Source organism: Tympanuchus pallidicinctus, unplaced genomic scaffold, assembly GCF_026119805.1.
Source record: "Tympanuchus pallidicinctus isolate F22 unplaced genomic scaffold, pur_lepc_1.0 scaffold8, whole genome shotgun sequence".
NCBI lineage: Eukaryota > Metazoa > Chordata > Aves > Galliformes > Phasianidae > Tympanuchus > Tympanuchus pallidicinctus.
Genome location: NW_026294802.1, coordinates 29,872,434 through 29,899,075, shown reverse-complemented (window position 1 = coordinate 29,899,075; position 26,642 = coordinate 29,872,434). Strand labels below are relative to the sequence as shown.

Below are 26,642 nucleotides of genomic sequence, written 5' to 3'. Positions count from 1 at the left end.
ATAATATATATATTATAATATATCTTAATTCCCCATCTCGTCAGCAAGGGGATTTTATTTTAAGATTTGATTGAGAGGGAAAAGCAGTTGTTAGCGTTCTGAAAATATCATGTAGGCATCTCCTTTTAAAATGATATATATACAAAACAGGGTTAGATTTAGGGTTAGGTTTGCTAATCTCATGTTTTGTATATAGTAGCCAGTATGAGAAAAGGATAGAAGCAGTCTCCTCATAGACGTCTGTTAACAAAGGAAGCCCACAAGGGAAGGTTCTGTCTGGTTTATGGGCCTTTAATTGTTGTCAGATGCTCTCAAACACCAGAATTTGGATGTAGATAGCTAATGGAGCTATCACACATTTTCATTTCTGCCCATTCTCCTTTAGCTCCTCTAGTTGCTCTTGATAAATTGATGTAAATCAACGACTCTCAGACAGATCCTGGCCCCACTGACACCTTTACAGCCCTCCCAGGATTCTCTGTGCCTTTGGGTGGTTTGGGGCTGTAGGAAGCATGGCGATGCAGTAGGTACCCAGACATTGTGTGCTGGAATACATGACCCGCTCTGATCCCTGCTTCTTCTTGCTGTCTCACTGCTTTGAGGGGATACAATAAGGAGGAATGTTACTTTAAATGAAAGAGGGGAGATTTAGATCAGATGTTAGGTAGAAATACTTTATCCAGAGGGCATTAAGGCACTGGTATAGGCTGCCCCAGAGAAGCTGTGGAAGCCCGATCCATGGAGGAGATCAAGGCCAGTTTGGATGGGTCTTTGGGCAACCTGGTAGAGTGGGTGGCAGCCCTGCCCATGGCGGGGGGTTGTAACTGGATGATCTTGAAGGTCCCTTCAAACCTGAGCCATTCTATGACTTTGTGATTTCTTTGGGGGCCAGAGAGCGGAGGATTTTTAGTCAGTTTTAGTGGACATGTTTATTCTGTGACATCCACTAAATTCACTCGAGAACTCCGTGGTTGTCTGAAGTACAAACCCACTGTCAGTGTTTCCAGTCTGTTTTGCAGATGCTGATATTACTCCTGGTCTCTCTTTTAAAAAAAAAAATTGTCAGGTGAATTTGGTGCTTGTGAAGGGTGTTGGCCTAGCAGTGCTGGAAATCGAAGTCATCTGTTAATTCCTCATCTGGATTATATCACTGCCCTATTATCATTATTACCATAGCTGCCTAGAAAAGGCACTAGCCTCTGATTCTGGCAAGTCATATGCTGAATTCCTGATTGGTGAACAAGGGGATTTTAAGCCTGTGACTGCTAAAGGAGAGCTCTGACAAGCAGCATAGATGGGACATCACCATCATATTTAGCACCAAAAAACTTGCTGCAGTTTGTTTTTCACATGCCATGCCTTTATTCGATTTTGAAACTTCTGTGTTAGAAACTGTGTAGCTGCTGTAACTGCATGCTCTGGTAACTCCAGGAACATGAAGTGACCGAAGGAGATTTCAGAAGATTAGGTGGCAGGGGTTGTTTTATGGTGTTTTGAGCATGGCTGCTCAAATGCACTGGAATGGGGCGCGTATTCATGAGAATAGCTTTCATAGACATCTGATGACTTCAGATAAACCCAGGGCAGTAATTAAGCTGTTACAGGAGAGAGTCATCATTTACATGTATTTTGAATTGTATGGGAAATTTTCTGGTACTGTAACAATAGAAGTCTCACATGAACTCGGCATAATATTGAGAGCCAGGCAGAGATCCTAGTGTTTTACTGCAGTGAGGGGCTTGGCTGGGCTCTACATGTGAGTTCCTCTTGGAGCCCTCCATAGCAAAGTGCGTCCCTTCATGTGACACAAGCCAGCATTGCCAGAGTGAAACCTGTTGCCAAGCACTGATTTTGTCCTTGCGTGCACATCCCAAATGGCTACTGTGTGGCTATGAAGCACATCACTACTCATTACTTGTATCAGTGGAGCAGACAAATCAGAAGGTTTGAAGTACTTCAGAAAGTTTTGTCTGTGTGGAAAACTCCAAAATGTACTCTCAGCTCCGAACTAGCATATCGGTAGTCAGCTCTCCTGTAAAGGCTGGCATTTGCTCTCCATCAGTGTGTGCAAGTGGGGGGAGGTGGCAAAGGTGCGTGTGCATTTCCTGGCTTGCTTTCGCCTGACCTGAACCGAATCCAAACACTCAAAGCAGAGTCACAGCAGAGTTCAGCAGCACTCTGAGATCGTGGCATTAACCCATTCACAAGTTTGAGAATGAGGAAAAAGAGGGGATGCCTAGAGATCTGACACTCCTGTGAACCTCCCGACCAACTGTTGAGCAGCGTAAATTGGTCTGGCTCCATTGACCTGCAGCTATGCTAAGTATGTGGGAAGGGGCCTGATGCATTCAGGCAGATCTTGCTTTGTTTGCATCCATTCAGAAATTGTGCCGTACCCAAAACATGGCACGAGCACATAATTTGAAATTTAAAAATAGAAATCAGTATGATTTTCTATGTGCTAAGTTTTATTTTTTTCCTGTGTGTTAATTATTCATGGAGCTGTTAACTAGAACTTCATGTGAATCCCAAGGAAGCATTTGATCTAAAATAAGGAAAATGCTTTTACAGGAGAAATGTATAAAAAGCTGATTGATATTTATTTTATTAAGCATATATGGATTGTTTGAGTTTGTGTCCTGGCTATAATCCCTGTGTTTGGAACTATGCTGATGGGAAAATGGTATCCAGCAATATAGGAAAGGTGATACTGTGTCAACAGATAGGCAGTGGGTTAGGACATGTGACAGTAATCTTCCACGGCATTCAGAGCATTCAGACCATATGCCTTAAAACATCAGTAAAATACACGTCAAAGACATTTCCTCCCCACAAAACCCTTCAAGGATCCTGGGGGAGATGTGAGGAGGGAGTTGCAGCCCCTCTCTGGGAACTCATTGAAGGGCACAGGGACAGAGGAGAGGACATGGCACCTTGTTCTGGATGAGTGAACGAGGCTCGGCTATGTGAGAAAGTGAATGAACAGAACCAGCAGCTGTATGTGAGCAGAACGCTGCAGACTGGCAGGGGCTTTGCACACAAATGCTTACTGGCAGCTTTTTGGAAGTTTTCATGTCCTGATTTTTGTCTATAGGTTATAAGTTATAGGTTATAAGGCCTTTTAGTAAAGGTTTTAGCATGCAGTGGAAGCTAGCAATGGTGATTGATTTTTCAGTTCAGTCAGTGTCAAGGCATCTCATCCGTTCCTGGTCCAGCTGTTCCTGGTCACTGAAGGCAAGGGTGGTCATACAGATTCAAGAGGGTAATGTGGGAGCCCTCTGGAGCACACTTACAGCCTCGGATGGTGGGAAACCCCTTTGGCTGAACCTCTTCAGCTCAGCCTGGACAGCTGAAAGCTCAAACAGGAGGAAGCACCTCCAACCACAAATAAACAGTTTCTGTTCATTGGAAGGTAATGGACCAAAACCTGATGTTTTTACTCAGGCAGAACTCTCACTGAAGTCGTCCGGCAGTGTGTCTGCAGCAAGGCTGCGGGTTTTTGTCTGGGGTTATTTATTGAGATCATCATTTTTGAACCTCCCACCAGTAGCGTCTACCTTCCTCAAAAACAGGCAGCTTGGGAAAGGAGCACAGGGGAGTCCTGTGTGGAGGCTGTAAAATGGTTTACATTCTGTATTAATATTGATTTAACAATCATAAAGGAACATAAATGTTTAAAAATTAAACATTTTTTTGTTTAAATATTAAACATTGCTATTTCTCCTCCTCCTGATCTTTAAATCAGTCTTGAATGTGGTTGAGGCTGTTTCAGAGTTATTCCTTGCCATCTCTCCAAGGTAACTTTTCAGTACAAAAGCTTCCTGGCAGAAGGTACTCAGTGGCGGACAGTAGCTGGAAGAGTTATTTCCAAATGTTCATCATTGTTTGTTCCTGTCAGGAGGTGTTCCTCACTTTTTGAGCTTTCTAAGTTCCAGCCCAGTTCGTCCAAAATGTCATGCAGATTGATCAGCATGGCAAAAATGGGAATAATCCATTCGGGATGCTTTGAAAGATTGGTGAGAGCTTCTTTAATTGAATAAGGGGTGATTCAGTGTTTTATGAATAACTCTCAACATAGTGATTAGTTTTATCAGTCTGCAGTGTTCACAGAATCACAGAATGGTAGGGGTTGGAAGGGACCTCCAGAGATCATCGAGTCCAACCCCCCTGCCAAAGCAGGTTCCCTACAGCAGGTCGCACAGGTAGGCATCCAGGCAGGTCTTGAACATCTGCAGAGAAGGAGACTCCACCACCTCCCTGGGCAGCCTGTTCCAGTGCTCCGTCACCTCACTGTAAAGAAGTTCTTGCGCACATTTGTGCAGAACTTCCTATGCTGCAGTTTCCGGCCGTTTCCCCTTGTCCTGTCTCCACTCACCACTGAAAAGAGTCCGACCTCGCCATTCTGCCCCCCACACCTTAGATATTTACAGACCTGGATCAGGTCCCCTCTCAGTCTAACTGCCAGCTTGCAGTGCTGGCTGCTGAGCCCACGGTCCAGCTTGGGGCTCGCTCAGGTTGCCTTATGCTCTCAGGACAGCAGGACAGTATGCGATGCCACAGCATTCCACACACAGTACAGGCTTCCTAGTGCATGTAATGGGATGTGGCACATGGCCTCAGAACAGGTAGCTGCTCTACCTGCAGAGCGTGGCTGTTTTCCCCACCAGTGTGGACATGGGGAAGAGCTGGGAAAAAGGTGAGCGAAGTTGAATATCCTCATTCTTGGGTAGAAAATGCATTGCAAATGGGCAGGGCTGTAGGTTCCCTCCGATGGGTCTTTCCCTTGCTGCCTGATCCTTCAAAGTTTTGGTAAAAATGCTAAGGTAATAGAGTTGCTGGGGTTCATGTGGATGGTTGCTCAAATAACCCAGGGGGGAAAAATGCTTCAGGGCTAAGGTTTGTTTCTGGGGTGTTCATTGCAGCTGTTGTACTGGCTGCAAGGCCTGTGAGCACCTAGCTGAGGGCAGCTTCCCTGCCCCTGCCCATGGTCGCACACTGTGCTTTTACACCCAGTGAGGAAAATGCTGCAAGGATGCTGATCAGCTCCCTGCAGAAGCTGTGCTCTGATCTCCTGTGCTCTTGCAAGAAGGTGAATCCTGCTGCTGTCTGCAGATGATGCAGGAACGTACTGAGGCAGTAACCAAGCCCAGAACAGGGGCTGGGCAGGCTGGGGAGCCCAGGAAGGGGCCTAATTGCTCCCATGCTTGCACTGAAGTGACAGCGAGAACTGTGTGTAAAGCATGCCTATCTTTCAGCAGTAAGTTGTTTGTCTTCTCACTCTGATTGTTAATGACCATGAAACGCTAGCGGGAGGCCAGCCAAGACACTGATTCCTTTTCTTTCTCTCTCCTTATAGCTTTCAGGGATCCTAACACTTTGGGATAATGAAATAATGTGGCTTGTCAGTCCAAAATAATAACACTTTACAAAGTGGAAATGCAAATTTCCTGTGATATCCCTGAATAGCAGGTGGTATTTCCTGATGTATTGTTTCTGACCTTCAGGGAAATTGATATTATGAACTTACAGAGGAAAATTAGTATGGTATCAAGCTCCAGCAATTAAAATAAAACAATGAGAGGATAGTAAACTGAATAAAGCAACAAGTAAGAGAAAGTTTGCATTCTGTGTATTTGTTGTCATTTTTAATAATGCTGTGGGCACTGCGTGTTGTTAAGATACAGAAAGTATCTTTCTTTTTTACAGAAACTTTGATGTTGCAAAGGGAATATAAGAAGATATTTAGCTATGAGTTCAATTGCTTCTAAGGGCACAAGCAAATAATATGGAATAATTAACCATTAAATTATTAAATAAATAAAAATTGCCCATGTAACAAAGTAACTAATACTTGTATATGCCTGGGAAAATCAACAAATATACACTTGAACTTCTAACAGAAGATCAAGAGCAAACGGGTATATGCTTCTGTTAACTAGATTTTACTTTGAAAACATGGCAGTCTGTGCTGCTTGGTTACAGACAGGCAAAAATCACTAAATTTTGGTCTTGATTTTGTAAATAAGGGGATGAACTGCCAACTTTCTTAATCTTCATGTTGATCATATAGCGTAGACTCATACCTTGTATGACTGTAAACCACCTAGGGAGTTATATATGTCACGTTATCTCCTGTACCTACCTAAAATAAGGACTGACAGCTGGTTTGACATTTCTTTTGAAGAGACAGTGCTGTGTATTCCTGTATTACAAATAACATTATGGCTGAAAGGCCTATATAATGCCTGTGGAATCTCCAGGATCCATTTCCAGTACAGCTGTCCTGCGCTCTCCCACATGCAGTTCCTCCTACTCATGCTATGAACCCAGTTGAGTTTGCTTCCTGAGGTTGTTCAAATAAACTTGAGATTTCTAGTTATGTGCAGCTGCTCTTAGTGGTTTTGATGTCAACTCCCTAACTTTCCTTGATGATAATTTATTATTTAATTTCTCTGCAGCACATGCATGTATGTTCCTGTAGTGTAAGGAAATGCTTGTGAAAAAGAAACCCTCTTGGCAGTCATTCTACAAGACAGACTAGCTCTTGCTTGTTATACTAGTGGCGGAAGTATCTGATCCTTGATTTGCAGATGCTAAAGCCAGATGGGACCCTGTGGTTATCTGATGTGACCTCCTGTGCAGAATGGGCTGTTGGAAGTCCATCGCAAGCACAGATCTGCTACAGACTGTGTAGAAGTGTACTTGGTAGGGCATTCCTTCTGAGAGGTGGCATTTGAATGGGGGTGACAAACTCTTATCTTTATGCTCATGTTTAAAAAATGGGGAATGTGATAGAAGTTAAGATTAAGAAGTTAAGTTCCAAGAAGCCTTCCTACAGGTATTTTTGACACTGACACATTCTGTACTGAAATGTTTCACCTGTTTGGAGCTCTTTTCCTCACAGCCCATCTTTTGTCAGTACTTTGAACATGTGTTGTTTCTGTGAGGGGATCAGCAATGCAGCACTTAGTACAGGGACAGTAAATTTCCCTGGTACTATAAGTGTTGCAGGAAGACCTTGTTGCCCCAGAATCTTTCCACCTTGCTTGCTGGGTTTGTTGCTTGTTGCTCAAGAGCTGTACAGTGCCATGGGAAGACAGGAACAGGGTGAGAAGCTGAATGAGTATTTACTGGTCAACTTGGAAATACCAGCTGTAGTATTTTTTTCAGTTTACAGCATAGAAGGATTTAATTCCTCCTAGTCTCGGGGCTGTCTGCAGTATGTAGTCCAGCAACAAGACAGCTCATGAGCTTCTGGAGAGATATATACAGGTGTGGAAGAACAGATATGGGCATAATTTCTAATCTGAGATGTTTAATGTATGTCTGAGTTACGGTATCCTGACTGAGCTCTGCTAAGTGTTAGTGTCTACCCATGCATGAGCTGCTAGCCTGTCCTCTCTGCTAAGCACTGTTTTTTTCCTCAGTAAAACAGATGTAAAGTGATGCTGTTTATCCTCACAAATGAAACTGGCAAAACCCTGTAGCTGGTGGTGACTTTTAAAATGTTTGCTTAGTGATGTCTTTGCGTCCTTAAATCATGAAGAATGCAGTAGATCACCAACATCGCAACAGAGAGTTGTCTTTTTGTTTAGTAGCCACTCATTAGATTAAAAAGTCATTGTGATCCACATTGGAGACAACATGAGTCATGTGATGGAGTGGTCATGGGATGAGTGTTGCTATTGTGAAAACAGTGGGGAAGTGATCTGAGTTGCTGATAAATAAATCCATCACAAACCAAGTTCTGTCTTGTGACATTGTCCAGTTCTGTCACAACACCATTGTTGTAAAAGGGTATATACATGTCCCCTGAGTTAACAGATTTAATAGGCTTACTGGAAATAAAATGAATACCTCCAAGGATACCTAGCTGCTGCAGCAGGATGCACTTTTCTTTCTTATTCACTTTGAATGAATGCCTTTACATGGTACTCAAGAAAATCGCATCATTAGAGGTGTCGTTTTTCAGATGAGATGTAAAATCAAGACCCCGACCATTTGTGATTATTAGAGTTCCCATGGCTCTTTTCAAAAGAGTCGAGGTTTTGACCCTGGTGTCCTGGCCAAATTCCAATCTGTGTAATTACATCCTTCCTTCCCTGTGCTTAAACTGGTTATGGCGTTCTTTACCTTGTGTCCTAACTGTGTGCAAGATTGTCTTGTGCTCTTAAGACAGGTCTCATTCCAGAAATGGCTGCATTTCAGTGCAAAGTGATGCAGATCCTTTTTTCAGGTTCCCAAATCACTTCCAGTATGAAAATCACTGCAGGATCTGCAAAAGAAGGGCTATTCAGAGATGAGATTATGTATTTCAATGTTGTGTTCTTTTTTGATTATCTCATTTATTACATAATCTTTTTGTAAGAATATCCATGTTGAGCCAAGGTATAATACCTATATGACCCCTTAACACAGTATCACAGGTCTCTCCTGGTAATGTGTTAGATTTTCATTTCTAAAGAAGCACTGATGATTAAAGCAAATGCATTTGGAAAAAAAGAAACTCACCGCAAGTAAAACTGATAAGGAGACAGGTGAACATGCTTGTCCAGTGTGGTGTCCAGGCACTTCCCAAATGGTTTTGCATGGAGTTGAGTGTAGGTACCAAAAAGATCAGATTGGAATTAGTCCTGTAGTCAGGAACTAAATGTACTTTCCTCTGTCTATTACACTGTGCCAATCAGACCCCTATAATGGGGTGCAGCATGGCTGAGACAGCCAGAGGGAAGTACACTCTTAGGTCTTACTGGGCAGTACTATATGTGAAGGTTCAAAAATGTAAATGGACCAACTATTTTATGTGGAAGGACTCATGAAAATAAAACTCTTGGGCTGGATCCTTCCTAATAAAATGATCAATAGTGCCAAGTTACCCTACATCCTGTTTTATGAAGACCCTTATCTTTGGCAGAGAGCCGTAACCTTCTTTCCTCTGTGCTCTGTCTTCAGGGACACAAAGATCCTGTTCTTCCATCTGGTCTCTTGCCAGTTGGTGTAAGCACAAACATCATCTTTTTGTCATGGGATGAGCGTGGACATGTCTTCAGATGAGCATGTCTTCATGTATTAAGTCATGGCTGGGGCTGGGTATTGAGATCTTGAGTACCTCCACAAAGGATGGTTCAACTAACCCCAGCCCGAGTGTCATCGGGCCCCAGGACACTTAGGAGTAAGGAGAGGGAGAGCACCACCACAATGCTGAGCAGGAAACCATATGGAGCGTGCGTGATTTTGGGGGGTTCCTTCTGAGGTACAGAACGTTTATTAATAGTATCCTGATGTGGAGATCTCACAGAAGTGCTGGCTTTGTCAGTCAGGAAGCTTTCTGGAACTGTGGCGGTGCATCTGGAAGACTCATGAAATCATCAGTTTGAGGCTTGCAAACCAATTTACAGTTAGCAAAACATTGTCTTTTTGAGAAAAAGCAAAAATATTTAAAAAAAACCCAACAACCCAGTATTTGCTAAGCAAAATGGAGCTATACTATATCACTTTCATGAGCTCTGTGTTTAACCATTAAAAAAAATATTGATTTAGTAATAAAGGACAATTATACGATGCCGAATGAGCAAAACAGCCGCAAATTGCCAAGGGCATGTGCCAGCAAGGGCAGACAGGAATTAAAGTTAAAAAACATGGCTGAAGAGGCCACACATTTATAAACTTAAATACATCTAAATTAGCCCTGAAGGCACACATTCCTGAGAGGTGATGAAAGACGAAGAGGCATGGGCAACTCCTTATCCCATCACTGTCCCCCACCCTTTTGAAGTGCTTGTATAACAAAGAGTGAATGTCCTGGCTGTCGCGCTGCCAGAGCAGTCTAACCGCAGAGCTGAAACAGATCTGTTTCTGCACAGATTGCTGAGCTGAGAGATGGTTTGAGCTCTTCTTCAGGAAGAGCACGAGCTCCTTTGGATCCTGCTGCCATCAGCCCTGAGCAACAGGTTGTTTTTCTGCTTGCACGTATGGGTATAATCATTCTACTCCCCAAGGTGAGGAGTCCGGGAGCCTTCCTATTTCTCCCTGCTTTTCCATCATCTGAGAAGATGAAGCCTGGTTCTGATTTCAAGTTTAGAAAACCCTGTTAATACCCAGCGATCCTTTTAACCAAATTTTTCAATTGCTCTCAGAAAAAAAGCACAAAACCAAACATGTCACTAATATGCATGCTTTTAAGAGTATAAGAGAAGCCAAATGTGACAGTACGCTCATGCTGGTGGCCAAAAAGAAATATTTCCGTATGCATCCTCTTTGTGCTTTGCATTTACAGAGCAGCACACTCATTCTTACCTGTATGCAAGTTAGGAAAATGTTGTGTGTTGGTCATCTTCCCTCTGACCTCTTCTCCTTGTCCCTTTTTATCTCTCCATCTATTCATTGTGATCTTCCCTTTTCCTCCCATGCAACCCAGCCAAAAAGAGCCCAGCACTGTTTCCTATCAGCCAAAGATTTCCAGAAATTGCTAGGTATATACACACTGTCCCAGTCTGTACTCCAGTTTCCTTACCTCTCCTCTCAATGCTGTCCCTCCTTCACCAGTGGCCTCCTTGTTGGCCATGGGGGTTTTCCAGAAAGATCAGTGGACTCACAGCAACTTCTGGTAATTATGGGGCTGATACAGAGCTCCTCCTGGATGCACTCTAGGATACCCAGCTTCACTCTCTTGTCTTGCTTGAGATTGGGCACTGGAGTCACTGGCAGGGGACGTGGGGACAGGGGGATGCCTGGAGCATCCTGCTGCCCACTAGCAGAGCCTCGCTCCCTACCATTAGTAGCTTTCATACATGTTAAAATCTAGAGCATCAGGATGTCCTTGGCCACACTGCTGCTACTGTTAAAATGATCTTGCAGCTGCCATTTAGAGGTCTGCTGCTATTATAATACCCGATCTTGTGAAGGTGGATTATGTTCAGCTGTAAATCAGGCTTCTGCCTACCCAGGGCATGTTAATGCCCAGACAACTTGTGTCTCTCTGCTTACCACAGCATCATCTGAAGGCCTGCTATCCTTCTCCTTCATCAAGCAACCTTCACCTCTGCTGCCAGAACCACCTAGCCACAGATACTACCAACTTGTACCTATTTGGCACTCCCAAACCACACAGGATCCAATGAAAATAAACTGTGACTTGCCAGGAGATGAAAGCATTTACCTGTTTGAATAGACTCAGCAACCAATTTTAGCCAAGAACAGGATTTTGCTCTATTTTTTGCAGTATCAAAAAATAATTAAAAAAAAAATAAATTAAAAATCCAGCTTGTATTGTCACTTAGAAACAATCAACAGCAGCAGCAAAGTATGGAAAGGCTGTCAGGAATTGAGAATGAGTATTGAGCAGTCTGGTTCTCTGGAATGAGCAGCCTTTGGTAAAACGTTAACAAGAGCTCCCTAGCAACAGTAACATTTAAAACCAGACTGCTTTCCAAGCCCGTAAGGTGCCCAGTGAGCAAGGAAACTGCTGTGAGCTGTGGCAGGGCTGTGTGGGGTGCTCCAGGCGCTGTATTCTCGATGTGGCATCGGGTTACAGCACAATAACGAAAAAAGCTGCAGGGGATTTGCATGCACAACTAACACACATACCTTTGGTGTTCCCATTGTTAGGCCCATGCAACTAAGATGATCTTCAGATCAGATGTAGCTTAGAAAATTTTAAATATCTGTAGCTGAGCAGTCAGGTAATTGTCCTTTTAAAGTTAGGATCAAATCCTTCTCTCCTAGACTGGACTGAATTCAGTCCAGGATGTAAATAGCACAACTCCAAAATGACGCTGGGATTATGAGTAGCAGCGTCTCTTTCTTCCTCCCTCATGTCCTCCTTTCTTTCAGAACAAGAGCAGTGTGTGTGCAGACAGTGTTCATATTTGTGCTGCCGACAGGAGGTCAGTGACATGATATTGTAGACTTTGATTTTGCAGTCTTGCAAAATCTTGCAGATTTTGCAGCAAATGACTTCTAGCTGAATAACAGAGAAAACAGTTTTGCTGCCACCTTTTAAAATGCATCACTGTGCCTCGCAGATTTCAGAATGATGCATGTGGTGAAATTACTGTTACAGAGTGAATGGTGAAAGCACACCAGAAATCCAAACCAAAGGTTCTTTCTGCTTTGCAAGGAGTGCCTACAGATCACTGATTTGGACACAATGAATGTAATTTCCGTTAAAAATAACTATGAACTGAGTTCCGAATTTAATATATCATGCACCAGAATGACCTAAAAACTCATCACACCAGGAAGTGGGTTAATTACAACTTGCCACCAAGCCCCTGGTATATTTCGAGTATATGGAAAATGTATTTCTATTTCAGACACTGACTTCTTTATGAAACTGTGCCAGGATGTCAGCAGGCTATGTTCGGACTCTCTGACAGACACTCTCAGCAGCATCAGTTTTCTGGAGGCAGTAGTAATTATCAAATCTATTCGATAGACAGACAACCATCAGACATCTGTATATCCCAGACGTACAAAAATATCCCCAGCCAACCATGTGGCTACCAATGGATGTGTTCAGACAAAAAAAGTTCAAGAGAAGTGCCTCAGGCCAGATCCTCAGCTGCAGAAAATCAGCAACCAGCCTTCCTTGCACTGTGTGCCTCTTCTTCAGAGGAAACCCCTGCCCAGTCATCACAGGGCAATGGGAGGTCACAGGAGGAACGGGCTGGATGGAAAGAGGAAGCTTCTGCAGGATTTTAGGGCCTGGGATGACCACATAAGCTCCGTACAAGATGCTTTCTATCTCCAAAGGGTCAGAAATGGATATGCAGAAGAGGCTGCCTGCATCCCTTCCATCCTTACTTCAGCTTATGCTGATGGGGTAGATAGCTCTTTCTAATGGAATGTAGAGTGACTGAACGGTGCCTGGTCACTGGGCTTAGGCACTGTCCTGCAGTTGTCTGTGTAATATATATATAACACTGTTACTGAATGAATTAAGGTCTCCGTGACCTTAAAATGGAGGATGAGAACCAAGATGCAAGACCGGAAAGATAAGTATTACCTAGGAATAGCTATGTTTTGAAGTCATAAGTTCACTTTACAAATGGTTGCGAACTTCGCAGAAGATCTGATTTGGGACTTTCCTGCCCTGTTTGTTGTGTTACCTCACTGGAGACCATTGCAAAAAAAAGGAGACTGAGGAACTCCTGGCAGTCAGGTCCCAGGATGAGGCCACTGCTGAGTCCTGCAGCTCTGATCAGCTCAAGGCAGGTTGTTCTGCTGGAAATGGTCTTAGAGGCAGAGCAGCCTCTGATTTAATGGTCTGTATGGTGAGAGGCGCCCGAATGAGAAGAGAGGGAAGACTACAACAAAAGCAGGAACCGGACGGTAATCTGATCTGGTGTTTTTCACCTCTAGGTCATCAATTCAAATCTAGCTGGTTTAGGAGTAGCCAAAAATTATTTCCATATGGGTCAAGAGAAATGCATGTGAACAGAAGGGTTGCTGTATCAAAACAGACAAGATAATCTGGAGGTAAACAGCTGTACAATAGTTAACTGTGTGGAGAAGTCTGCAAGGTATAAAGCTGAGTAGTTCCTGGCCAGTTTATATCCTTGGATTGTGAAATCTAGATTTCTTTGCAAATAACTTATAATTTATTTTGGTCTCCTAAAACGTAGTCTTTTTTCTTACACTGTACCTAAGAATAATGAACCTCCCATTTGGCATTCTCAATGGTCTGTTTGTGCAGGAGATTATAGATAGGCATGTATATATGACATTTGCTTAACAGGAACCAGTTTGTGTGCTATCCGTGTTTATCAACAAACCGTCAGTGCTAAATTTTGTACTAGAATTATTCTGAAAGGTAGAAATGTTGCTGCTTATTATTTTAACAGAAAAATGCACAGTGTGCTGGGTGAAACCTGAATAAAATGCATCAGGAAAGCTTATCAAATGCATGATGGATGATAACAAAGTAATGGGGAACCAAACAGAACAGAGGTATCATTTAAGAAGAGCAGTCAGCAGCAGCAGATCCTTCTGCATCTGAGATGTGGGACTCAAATGTATTATTTTAGCTAAGTGCACCAATGTAAACTTTGTTTATAGTATTTAACAACAGACACAATGGGTATTAAATGGGCATTTCATAAGCTTCTCTGCCTTAATTATTTTATGGAAATGTAACTGGTACTGACTGAAAAATCATAAAAATTAGTATCATCTATCAAGAGCATTGAACTCACAACTATTCTGCCCTGAATTTTGATTATATCCTTGATAAACTCAATGGAGTATTGTAGTGCTTGAACTATCAGCACAGCTAGCAGATGAAGAAAAATTACTGTTTCCCTTCCTGTTCTCACCATTAGATTTGTACTTCTAAGATATTCAATTGTGGTGGGAAATCTCTCTGAGGAAGGTTGGGTCGAAGTAATTGAAAAAATAATGAAATATACTAGTATAAAATAAGGCTGAATTGGATTTTTATTTCACAGTTTTTATCCTCCCCAGATGCAAAACCTTTGCAAAGTAGCAACCCACAAAGTTTTTGTAGTGAAAGTAGCTTTTGTAGGCAGAATGTATGAAATCCTATCCCCACTGAAGTCAGTCTGTTGGCTTCCATTGCATATATATGTACCTGACTGGATACATGTGCCAGTGCCTGAATTTTCAGGCTACCAAAAGAGTAATGTGAAACAGTGTGTTTTGGATTTGCCAATTAAAATATGAAATTTCAGTGCCAGTCAAATAATTATTAAAAGTCACTTTGTGTATTTGGAAAACTGTGATGCTTTCTGCTCTCCTCCACAAGTGGAATAGAAGCACTATTTACTTTGTCATCACCTAAAGTTATTGGTGTAGCTCCTGAGATGTTGCAGGGTTTTCCAGCAGCAGTCAGGGGAGGTCAGTTTAATAAGCTAATAAATATTTTTTGAATGACCTGACTTTGTATTTGGTATAAAGAACTCTGAGTAGTGCCAAGTAGGATAGAAAATAAAGAATAAAAGTTCCAGAGATTTTGCCAAAATTCTCCACAGATTACTATTAGCCTCATTTATGAGACTGCACAGAGGACTGTGAAATCTCCTTTGAACTCTTATGGCCAGATGGTTTTGCTGTTAGGTCCTAATGACCCACAGCAGTGTGTGTACACTGACGCCCCAGTTACCAGTTGGCTGCAAACATGGGGTGTAGGCAGGAGAATTCATGACCTGTCCTTGCAAAACACAGGCAGTTCCTGCTTGGGCAGAGGGGGAGCCTCTCCTTGCTAATGATGCTGTAAAAAGCTTTTCTGCTCACCTCTCTTAGGGAAGATAATTTCTAAAGCAAGTCATGAGCATTCCGGCTTGGAGGAGTGAGTGACAGGCACAGTGCCCTATGCAATTCTTCTGATGGCCATGAAGCCATCAAAAGGCAAAGAGGCTCTCATGGGCTTTGTAGACCTCCAGTCCCAGCATTGTATCTCAATGCATTCTCAAAGAGTGAGGGAAAGGCTGGACTCAAACCAATTAAAGCTGTAGGGCTGAGCAGTAGTTATGGTGCTGTCATATGGAACTGCTTGGAAGACATGATTTATTTTGGATTACATTGGTTTCAACTGGTATAATATGAACTTCCTGATTTTTCTAGAATATGTAGACAAAAAGTCTAAATATGGTTTTACTCATCTTTTAATTTAGAACTACAAGTGTTTTGGTGACCTATGAAATTATTTTAATGATCTCTGCACAACACTGAGCTGTCAGCACTATAAATGTCATCCCAACTGGATGTTAGTTTCCATCACGGTCATTTAGCCTCAACAGCAGAGCTACCTCCATGTGAATGTCTTCTCTGTGTCAAGCTGTGCAAAAGGTCACAGTTGCCAAGAAGCATCAGTCAAACATCTTCATAATACTCCGTTTAAAGAGAGAGATGCCAACACAACGTCTAGGAGCATCGTGACTGCAGCTTGCCCTTGGAGCTTCAGGCACAGCAGTCGGTGAATGATTTGCATGCAGACCAGTGTTTTTATCTCTGATCATTAAAAATGTGTTCCAGCGTAGCTCATCTTAGCTGACATAGGCTTACCCTTAACTGTCCCTATTATAGCACTAGGAAAAGTCACAGGGTAAGGGGAAGCGCTCCAGAGAAAGGCAAGTGTGACAAATTGAATTTGATACAACTTTTGACTGCTGGTACAAGATGAATATGGGCTTGTCACACGAGGCTGCTCTTTTGTTCTTATAAAGAAGGCAGTGAAGTTGTTTGACTGGTGTCTGTATTTACCAACAGAGAGAGAAGTTATCTGACGGTATCATTTTTGTCCAACAGGGAATGCCTGAGCCAGGTTTAGACTGTAAGGATGCTTCTAAGATACTGACAAAGAGTAAAGTGACAGAATTTGAAAATAAAGTGAGGGGTGAGGTGACAGAGGAGGTGTGGGTAAAGTATGTTGTAGAACAATTGGGCTTTGAACATTCAAATAAATCTTAAAATCAGTGTTAAAACTCCCAAAAGGTTTGTATACGTTGCTCTTTAGGTGGTTAATTTTTTTCTCTTCAGAGTTAGGGATCTTATCACAAAGTTCAAAATTACTGCATTTGTCTTATCCCACATTTACTTAGTAGTTTAAACGTGGCAAAACATTCTGCTGCATTTTGGATTTCTTCTTGAAATATAGACAAGACATGGTCACAGGATTTTTCCAGTACTGTTGCTTGGTCTTTCTGCCTCATACAGATTTGAGAAAGTTACTGAAGATTGCCTTGCACTTGCATTTGATGTAAATTTGATGTAAAAGTTGATTTTGTATGTATGAAATTTCAGCTGATATGGATTCGGTGTAAACTAGCTGTTTTTCCCGACTTGGGATACAAATAAGATGTGGAAGCTGTGTGTTTCACAGAACTCTGCATGCATATCATCACTGAAATAAGTGAGGCAGCCTCTGGCGGTGCAGGAGACCTGCCATTGTATTCTGTGGGCTCCTGGAAGGATATGTAATAGTTCAGAGCCCTCATGTCTCATGTACAACTTCATTTTGCTCCAAAGCACCTCTTTAAAGCTCCTTCTCCTTGGCTTTTTGTGGTTCTAGTCTTTTCCATACATAACCAAGACAGATTCCCTTTCTTCCCAGCTAGTTGACATGCAGTTGCCACAGCCTTTTCAATCAGAGGTGTCTCCTTTGAAGCCCTGAAAAGATCTCTTAACTCAGTGAACACAAAGCTTAGCAAGTAGAGGCGTTTGTATCTGTAGTGTGTGAAGAAGGTTCCAAAGCCATCACATGCACAACAGTTAATGAAATCAAAGAGACTGCTTAGGAAATGTTCCATTCTTCCTGCGCGCCCTGGTTCTGCTGGCTTGGGTTGGCCCCAGTGAGGGTGCATGCGCTGTGGTACCCAGTGCCCATACCCAGTAGCCCTGTGTCCAGGGCTCGTCCAGGGGATGAGCAGTGCCCTGTGTGCCATGATACAGCCATCACAGCCACCGCCCTGGGCTTGGCAGGAGCAGCACGGCTCCCACGCGCGGCAGTGTGCCACTAATCCTGGCGAGGAGCTGACCCAGCTCCTTGTCCTTCAGAACTGTGTTTCTTCCATTTAAGGGAGAAAGAACACGCGCTGTGCTCTGCTGGAAGCCTGGCTGGCAGTGAGCAAACGCTGTCAGGGAGCTCCTGACATGCAGCACTGAGATAGCAGAGGTCTCAAATGACTGGGATTCCTGCAAGCCTTGGTCAGTATCACAGACGGTTTCCAACTGGGCAAAGTACAATATTTTCCCTCTGCTTTTTATGAATGGCCGTATAGTGTGGTGCTTGAGTCAGAGTCCTCCGCAAAAGCCATTCATAAAAATAAAAACAAAACAAAACAAATACACACAAAAACTTTCTAGGTCCAATCTGGAGCCACTGGGTGCCAGAGGCTGGGAAAACACACTGGCAGCTCAAGCCCCAGCTATCACTGAAAGCATTCAAGGGGCTTTCTGGTGGTCTGAAAAGTATGAAGTGCTGTGTGGAAGGGCAGCTGGTAGAATTATGGTGACACATACTAGGCACAAAGCCAGGGCTGGCCTTGTTTCAGACATTGTCTTTCCTCTCATTGAAGTGTCAGGACCTAATTCATGGAAAATTTGGTGAGTTGGCAGCTCTTTCAGAAGATTTCATTGAGCTACAGTGTGTGAGAGTCACATGAATGCGGTGCACACAGCCAAAAATATATGGGGATTTCTGAACAGGAGAAAGCAGTCAGCCGCTAAGAATGTCTGCAGATTTCATAGGGCTTGGGAGTAAACGTACACAGGTGTAATCAGCAGGCAAGGAAAAGAAAACAAAGCAGAAAAACCTTTCAGATTACTGAAGAGCTCCGTGAATTCTGCAATTATGAAGGATTTCTTTGAAACAAATAATTTCTTTGTCCAGGAGTAGCAAATGCCTGTAATCAGTTCAGGGCTTGCAGCCCACCTGGAAAAGGTGTCAGGAAAATGCGTGCCTTGCTAATCACTTCTCCACTGCAAGGGAACTTAATGGAAAAGGAAAAGATCCTCCTCGAAGTCTAAAGAAGACAGACCCAATCATTGCTTTCTTCTTTTTTTTTTTTTTTTTTTGGTTAATTATTTATGTGAAAGCAGAACTTAGCGCCAGAGGCAGAGGTACAAAAATAAAACAGCAATAAGATTCCACTGAATTAGAAAAATGACTGCAAATAAACAAAGCATCTCTTGTTAAAGTGGGATGCTGGTGGTGGGCAGTCTAAATTGAATCAGTTACATTTAATTTACATTTTCATCGATCCTTCCCACTGAAATACTGCTCTGAAAGGCCAGTTACACTAAACTGTTTATTCAGAAATATTCCAGTTATTTTTCCAGTTATTTCCTACTACACTGTCATGAAAATTAGGTTTTTGGCTATCTGGAGGGACAGCATGTTGGCTTCTGCCAACTAAAGTCATGGCTGGGATTAGGAACAGGCAGGAAGGAAGGGCAGGAAGAAAATCATTGGGTGCCATTCATATGCTTTGAAAACAGAAATCCTGGGGGGTGGAGTGGGGGAAAGCTGCTTTGCCCCACTGAAATAAGAAGAGCCCTTTTGTGCTCAGGGTGTCAGGATTTCTTCCCTTATCTGTGATGGTATTGTTCTGTACAGCTCCTTGCACCCACAGGGGTCACACCACCAGAGCCGTGGTGTATTTTAAGTATGTGGATGTCAGCTCCCTAGCTGGTACTCCTCCTCCTCCCTGCGGCTCCCTGCAGCTCCAGGCGAGGAGGTGGGATGAAGGGCCCTGAGTGGTATTCCCAGCTTGTCTGGGACCTTGTTTCCCATTTCCAGGTGGGAGCAGCCAGCTCCTCAGCCCCTGGCTGTGCCACCAGCTCCTGCATGGGTTGGTGGACACAGCCCCGGTATCTCCTGCTCATATGTCCAGCCACCCAGTGATAGGCATCCCAAAACTTTCCCAAGAAGGTTGTGAGGCTCATCACCTCTTCCATTTGGAGCTCCCAAACTAGAGCTTCCTGGGGCCAGAGGCACGTTCACCCTCACTGCTGGCTGCAACAAGGCTGGCTTTGGTCTGCCTTGGGAACAGGTCCCTCACCTCTGTACAAGCAGGTCAGGAAGGAGGGCTTACACATAACTCACTTTACACACTAAAGAGTGTGGAAGAGGGTGCACAGCATAGTATTCATGGAGACAGCAAAATCTGACTATAGAACTAGGCTGTATGAAGTAATGCAGCAGAGTAAATCCAGCCATGCCATAGAAGAGCTGGAAGTCACAACGTGATAAATTAGACCTCACTTTGATTTTGCTTATACAAATTTAACAGAGTAATCAGAGCAAGGTCTTGATAAGTGTAGCACTCTAAGAGCTGGGTGCCTTCATTATTCCAGTTCTGAATGTACATTTTGCCTGTGTTTTATTTCCTATGCTGAATGGAAACTTCAGTGAATTTGCTTCTCATCACGCCTTCTTTTTTTGACTTTTCAGCCTCAACAAGTGGTTCAAAAGAAGCCTGCTCAGGTAAGAAAAGCCGATTTAAAATCCTTGGACTATCTTAAATTGAATACTCTGTCAATGTTTAGACTGGTCTCATTTACTGTAAAGAGTGAAGGGAAATGCATCAATAATATGAAGCAGGGGATAGCTGCTGGCTTCTCGGGCAGAACCACTCACGCAAATCATGCAGTAGCCCTCGGGAAGGAGAGGAGGCAGCAATAGAGCTACAACCAGAGTGCTTGCTAGGACATGTCCTCCTGCAGTTGCCAAGTGCTAATGGCAACACAGCCACATGCATCTAGTGCAAGTCTGACTTGTATCTGTGTGTGCCCTGAACCTGAGTAACTGATGTCTGCTTAAAGGAAGGAGGGACACAGGTGTGAAATCATTCTCTCCGCTGGTCTGAATGAGTCTCTAAATCCTGAGTAAAATAGGCTGAACTTGATAATTAAACTGGATTCATCTTTAAGACTAACACATTTGAAGATATTCTGTTGAATGGTATTGTTCTTTAATATCTTAGGTAAGTTGTAATGAAACCAGTCAAACACACTGGTTTCATGGCTTCTTCCATTTTATTTCGCCAGGACACTCATGTGAAAAACAAGCAAACAGAAAATCAAAATGAAACAAAACTCCACTAACTCTTACGTAACTTTGTTACATATGCTCCAGCAGGGAAGAGGTGTGGGCATGGGAGCAAGTCTGTCCATCCCTACTTGGCAGGCTCCATGGGGCAGAACTGCCGTACCTTGGTGAATATGAATGATTGCTGAGTCAGGAGCAGAATGGGCTATTGCTTTTCTGGAGAGAAGTCTGCTTTCAGAAGGGAATAATACTTTCATTTTTCCACCTTATGGTTTTAATACATTATTGTACAGTGTGCATTATAGTAATGTCTACTGCAATCTGAATTAAGAGCTGTTACATAAGAAACAGAAAACATCCTAGCTGTGATTTGAAGGGGTGAAATGATGTAACTCCCTAAAGTATGTGTAGGAATCAAGTTTCTACAGAAGAAATCAATACGCTCACAGCAGTGGTGAATCAGTGGCACTGGCAACAATACTAATGCCTCCTAATAGCAGAGATAACGTTCAAGATGAGTGTTGCAGTGTCTTCAAGTGAGGTAAGTTTTGCAAGGAGAGGTAATGTCTTTTATTAGGCCAGCTCACAGAAGAAATGCAGCACCAGTCCCTGAGGACTCACCATCTACAGCCTTCTGACTACAACACACAATTCAAAACACACTGAGTTGTTCTAATAAAAGATATTTCCTCTCCCTGGTCTCACTTACATCCTTCAACTGCGAGGGCCGCAGTCATGCTGTTCCTCGGATAGCCTGGTAGTAAATCTGCTGGCAGGCACAGAGCCAGCCCTTTCCTCCATGGCACTGGGGATGCAGGAGGCTCAGACCGTGCTGTGCAAGGGAGGCCAAATCCGGGAGGCAGAGATGGAGGCTGCCTGAGTGGTAATGGAGTGTGAGCCCTGGCACAGAAAGGGAAGGAGTGCCTGGGACCAAGGCTGAGTTGGGGTGCTGGAGGATGAAACGGAGCGCTGGACTCCCATATTCTGATAGAAGAACAAAGAAGTAATGGCAGCTTTAATGATCGAGGAGTTTGAACGGAAACACTGAGATTCCCAGGATGGATCTTCCCATCCTTCCTTTCCCAAAGCAGTGGCTGTGGTTGTCATGCCATGGGTGTTTCAGCCAGCCGGGTGCAGCCGCTGCTGCATCTCCTTGGTCAGACAGCAAGAGGTGGAGCCCTTTGACATCCCCATTAGTAATGGAAACATTTGCATAGAAAACTAGAGGGCATGAAAGAACACATAAAAGGAGTGAGAGGGCTTTTTAGCAATCCCTAGTCATCACAACAGGACTAGTGGAATTAGTCTTTAAATTATTTGTGTGCCATGTCTTCACTCAGAGAACATTTCTTTTCTTTAATCCTTGGCCTGAGGGATTTTCAGTGAAATCTCTGACTCGTCTTTAACCCTTCCTGGTCTAGCTAGGCCCTTATCCCACACTCCTGCTTACACAACACTGCGGTTTTGCTGGCTGTGGGTGCATGACGGGGAAAAAACTTATGGTTGAGAGCAAGCATTCGTGGCAGCATCTTCCTGAGGCTGGGAGAAGGAGGTAAAGCAGTGTAATTCCTGGGACAGCCAGGAGCTTCATGACGCTGGGCTGCACTGCAGTCCTGTAGCTTTTCTCCATTCTCTTTTACACTACCAATTTTCCCTTTAAAGGAGGGAGGTTCAGTCTCAGAATTAACAACACGAACATGAGCTCATGCAGGCTTCCTAATCTGAGCTGTCTAAGGAAATAATGATAAATTATATAAACATGGGGACTACATGGAAGTTCATGGAGGATAATGTAAATCTTACTCCACATACAGAGGAATCTCTTCCTTTTCCATCTGTTTCCTTCAAAATATCCTCCCAGATGGCTTTACCATGTGGCAGTCTGGATTAAGTTAGAAATGTATCCTTTCTTCATCAGTGGGGACTGAAGTGGCTGCGGTCAGGAACCGCTGTGTGACGGTGATCGTGTACCCCAGTCTGCCACGGTAGAAGCAGCAGAAGCTTTATCCCTGAATGCAGCACTTCAAATATTTGGCCTTTTCTAAAAGATTTCTGTGAATGCTAGTTTACATCACTGTTGCTGTCATTACTGCTCCTACTGCATATGCCTTTTGGTTTTGTGTTATTTTTAAAATGTAGGAGCTGCAAAACCGGATCACATTCTCCTTCCATTGATGAGAGTTTCCTTCCCATCACCTTTTCCCAGGTTTTAAGCATTGCACAGGACTCCCTCATGCTCTAAATTTCTTTATAAATATCTGCTGCTAGCTTAGGGCCGTACAGATGCCTTTATAAACTTCTGCAATATTTTCAAACATCCCCAGTGCTACGAAGAGTGACAATCATGCAGACAGCAAATGCAACTGTAAATTCAGCTGGAAAGCTTTAAATAATGTAGTCTGTACACACCTCTGTGATGTTCGCTGACGCATACGCTCACACTTCCGTGGGGAAATGAAGAAAAGATAGTGAGCCTGACTGCATGCCATCAGGAAGTTTAGCACCTTCACATAAATATGTGCCTAAACCTCAAAAACAAGAAACTCTCTTTAAATCCACCATTTCTGAAGAATGGGCAGCCAAACTTAGTACAAATGATGAAGTAATATTACCGAGCTGTGCAAAAAAAACAGCCCCCAAACCGATTTCTCCCTTTCCTTGTTTTTAAGCTATTTGTAGCAGCTGTAGCCTCTGCCATATGGGAGAGTTACACTCTTAAGTAATACAAAGGAAATAGATATTTTTAGGAAAACATCATGAAAGCTATCAAAGTTTTCTGAAAACAGGACATGTTTTATTTTTATCGTCCTGGAGAGGAGAAATCCAGTGAGTGTGGAACAACCCTTTGAACATCTTTTTATAGTCTCTTCAGGAGGTCTGTTTAAATCTGAAATCCATGCAGTTTCTTGAGGTTGTGTCAGAGTCTGACAGGCAGCATATTGCTCCAAGCCCAAGTGTAATTTTCTATTTTGTGCATTAGTTGCTCTTAAAACAAAACAAACAAAAAATTAAATCCTAACGAGAATAAGACCAAAAAATATTGCTTTGTATAGGAAAGCAAATGCACGTTCTTTGTGTTTATTCATCTTACTCAGTTCTTAGTCTTGATAGCAATTAATTTATGCATGTTAATTAGTCATAATACATATGCAGCTCACAACTTCAAGTTATATGTGCTCCACAGCTGACCCATCACATATGCACTCAGTGTAGGACAAACAGTAAATCCTACAAGTGTCAGACAGACTCTGCAGTCGAGGAGCTGCACTGATGATTCACATATTCATGTGCAGCTCAGAAGCATCAGACCTCCGGAGTGCAGCTGAGAACAGGAGACATGATGCTTGTGGAGCAGCTCTGACATGCTGGGAAGCCCTAGTGCCTGCTGTGCCCACGTGCTGCATCACCTCTCTGTGCCCTGCAGAGTATCTGCACTTCCACAAGACTCTCTGTACCTGCTACACGTCACACAGGTTTTTTTTTTCCCCTCAGAGTGAAATGTGATAGGACTCGAAAGGTTCAATCTAGCAAGGACTCAGGGTTGAAAGAAACTGTTAGTGTCACAAAAAGGCCTGCAAATCGCTCACTGCCACACAGGCACATTCAGATCTCTGAGGGAACACATGGCACTGCTCGAGCCCAACTTACGTCCTGCCCACTGGGGAGCAGTGCAGCTTTTCTCATTGTGGCTGTGGCTCTCGGAACACCTTTGCCCTAGAGGATAACCTGGTACCCTGGGTTTTTGTCGCTCTTCCTACTTCATCCAGCAAGTTGTGTTGTGTGTGCTATACTTTTTCTGTGTTTACTGATACAGAGAATTGGGAAGTTGTCAGTTTCCAGAGGGAGAAAACTTTACTTTCTGTATGTATGTGGAATTTTACACTTCCAACATAGGGTGCGTGTGTGTTTTTCACACTACTCCCGAACATCCTCTGAACGATTGAGTCGCCTTTCTTTTACCACTGTCATTTTTAAAGCAAACACTGAATTTTTCCCAAAGATGGCTGTAGGAACCACCTTATATGTTCTGGAAGCCCTCAGCACCATATGCATGCATGCCAACATGTGGGTATTACAACTCAGTGAGGCTGGACTGTACCTCCTCATGCATTCCCATCAGGACCAAGCACTGGGCCCACAGTGGGACCTCCAGATCAGTGCTCTCCTCCCACACCTGACAGGGCACAATGCCTTTTGGATTTTTGCATAAATAACTTCAGGATGAGATAACCTGTTTGCATTGACCCTTTTCCCATATGTGTCCCTGGGAGGTTCATTTTTTCCAAAGCTTCACATTATTATCATCACTTACACTTTTTAAATCAATGTATGTTTAATTTTCATTTTTTTAAGCTTTTGCTTTGGAAAAACCTTCCATATATGGCTTCTGAGTGTTCTTGAAACTTTTTTCTCATTCGAAGAGATTGTTTTAAGAAATGGATAAAAATACCTCAAGAATGGCTCTAGTTTGAAAAGTTGTTACCAATTCTGCCTTTTCTAGCAATCCTTCAGGATTGCTGGCAAAAGAAAAATGCAAAATACAGAAACAATTAAAAATGATACCAAATTTGTGGACTAGAGCTAGAATCCCTAAGAAGTTTGGTTACCTTACCGAAAGAAAGAGCTTGCAATTACCCTCGGAGTTGTTGAATTTGATTTTAAGGGGATCAGGAGAAGTCTCTTACTTTCCACATAGTTGCAGTAGATGGAGTCTCATGGGGAGTGCCAGGACTGAAGTCTTACTTTCTTCCTCCTTTCAGGATAGAATGGTGGGAACTGCGTGGTGTGGTTTCCAGAGAAAGATAGAAACTGTTGGTTTATGGTGATGGGGACTCTGAAGGATTTGTCTCAAAAGGAATAATTAAAAAAGTAGATTTAAAAAGAGCACAAGTTTCTGAAACAAACACAAAAATATGTGGGGAAAAATAAAGAAGTTCAATATCTAGTTTGATGAACAGATGAATCACTAAAGAATGAGGTCTAGAAGAGGAAGTTGGGCATTTCTGATAGCAAAAAGATTGTTTTTATATGACATAACTTGTGAATAGAACCTGAATAGTATGATGCAATGAGATTTCACCTAAATACCCAAATCACTGTATAATTCAGGTTTGTGATTTTTGTTTATTATATAACCACATCTGAATAACATTTCTGAGACTGCTGCTTCCAGAAATTTGATTTTACATAAATTAAGGAAGCTGAAAAATTATGTAACCAGAAGAAATCAAAGAAAGAAAAAATGATCTTCAGAACACAAGTATATTCAGGTATTTGATACCTTTCAGAGAATCAAGAATCAAAAATACAGTGATCATAGGGTGTATGTTGCTGCTCTATAAGATGATCTTTTTTGCATTTTTGTAGTTTCTTTTATTGATGGTGGTCTCAGTTCCAGGCTGGCAAGCACTGCCAGCAGTTAACAATTCCACACACTACATAGTGTAGCCACAGGGTCACATTGCACATCAGTTTTATGAAAAGCACTTTTATAGAAATTGATTTTGCTCACAGCTCGTTCGAATATTTTCTTCAGTTGAGCTTCTTTCTGTCAGTAACAAAAACATAAAATGAGCTCACTTGGCATTTCCAAAAGGAGCAGACAGATGTTTTACAAAGGTAGTTAAATGTAAGTGTACTCCATAAACTGCTGCTTCACTTAACAGCACATCTTTAGATACTCAAATAACCTTTGTAATCCAGCCCTTAATCTTTTTGGTCCAAATGTACCAGGAAATACACAGGCAGCCCTGTTCCCCCACAGACAGAATCTGGGAGCCTGGCTGAGAGAAGTAGCAAATCCCCACACCGTTACTTGCCCAGTCTCTCTCTTGAGACCGGAAGACAGCTTCCCTGAACCCAGCAGGCCCGCTCAGCAGCTGCACTGCTGCAGATTTTGCAGGGGAGGAGAGGTAGTCTGTGTCTTGCAGCACCGCAGTGGCTGCAGAAATCACTCTGGAAGTAGGTCCCCTGGAGAGCGGCTCAGTGCATCTCACTCAAGGAGGCTTTCAGGCTGCACATGGTGCCAAGAGAGAGGCATTATCCATGCCACTCACTCAGCTTTGGGCTATGGTGCAGTCAGGAGAGGTCAAAGAGCTTCTGAACAAACAGGAGGAAAACAGTTTGGTTATGT

General features: G+C 43.0%; 1 protein-coding gene across 2 annotated transcripts in view; it reads left to right on the top strand.

Moving 5' to 3' along the window:
• HMGA2 (high mobility group AT-hook 2) overlaps positions 1-26,642 on the top strand; it is a 105,739-nt gene that overhangs the window by 64,761 nt on the left and 14,336 nt on the right. For both annotated transcript variants that reach the window (XR_008202906.1, XM_052669111.1), the window contains one exon: positions 19,913-19,945. Coding sequence is in view for 1 of the 2 variants with exons in the window: in XM_052669111.1 (XP_052525071.1) it covers positions 19,913-19,945 (33 nt within the window). In the remaining variant the exon portion in view is untranslated. The remainder of the gene's footprint in view (positions 1-19,912; positions 19,946-26,642) is intronic.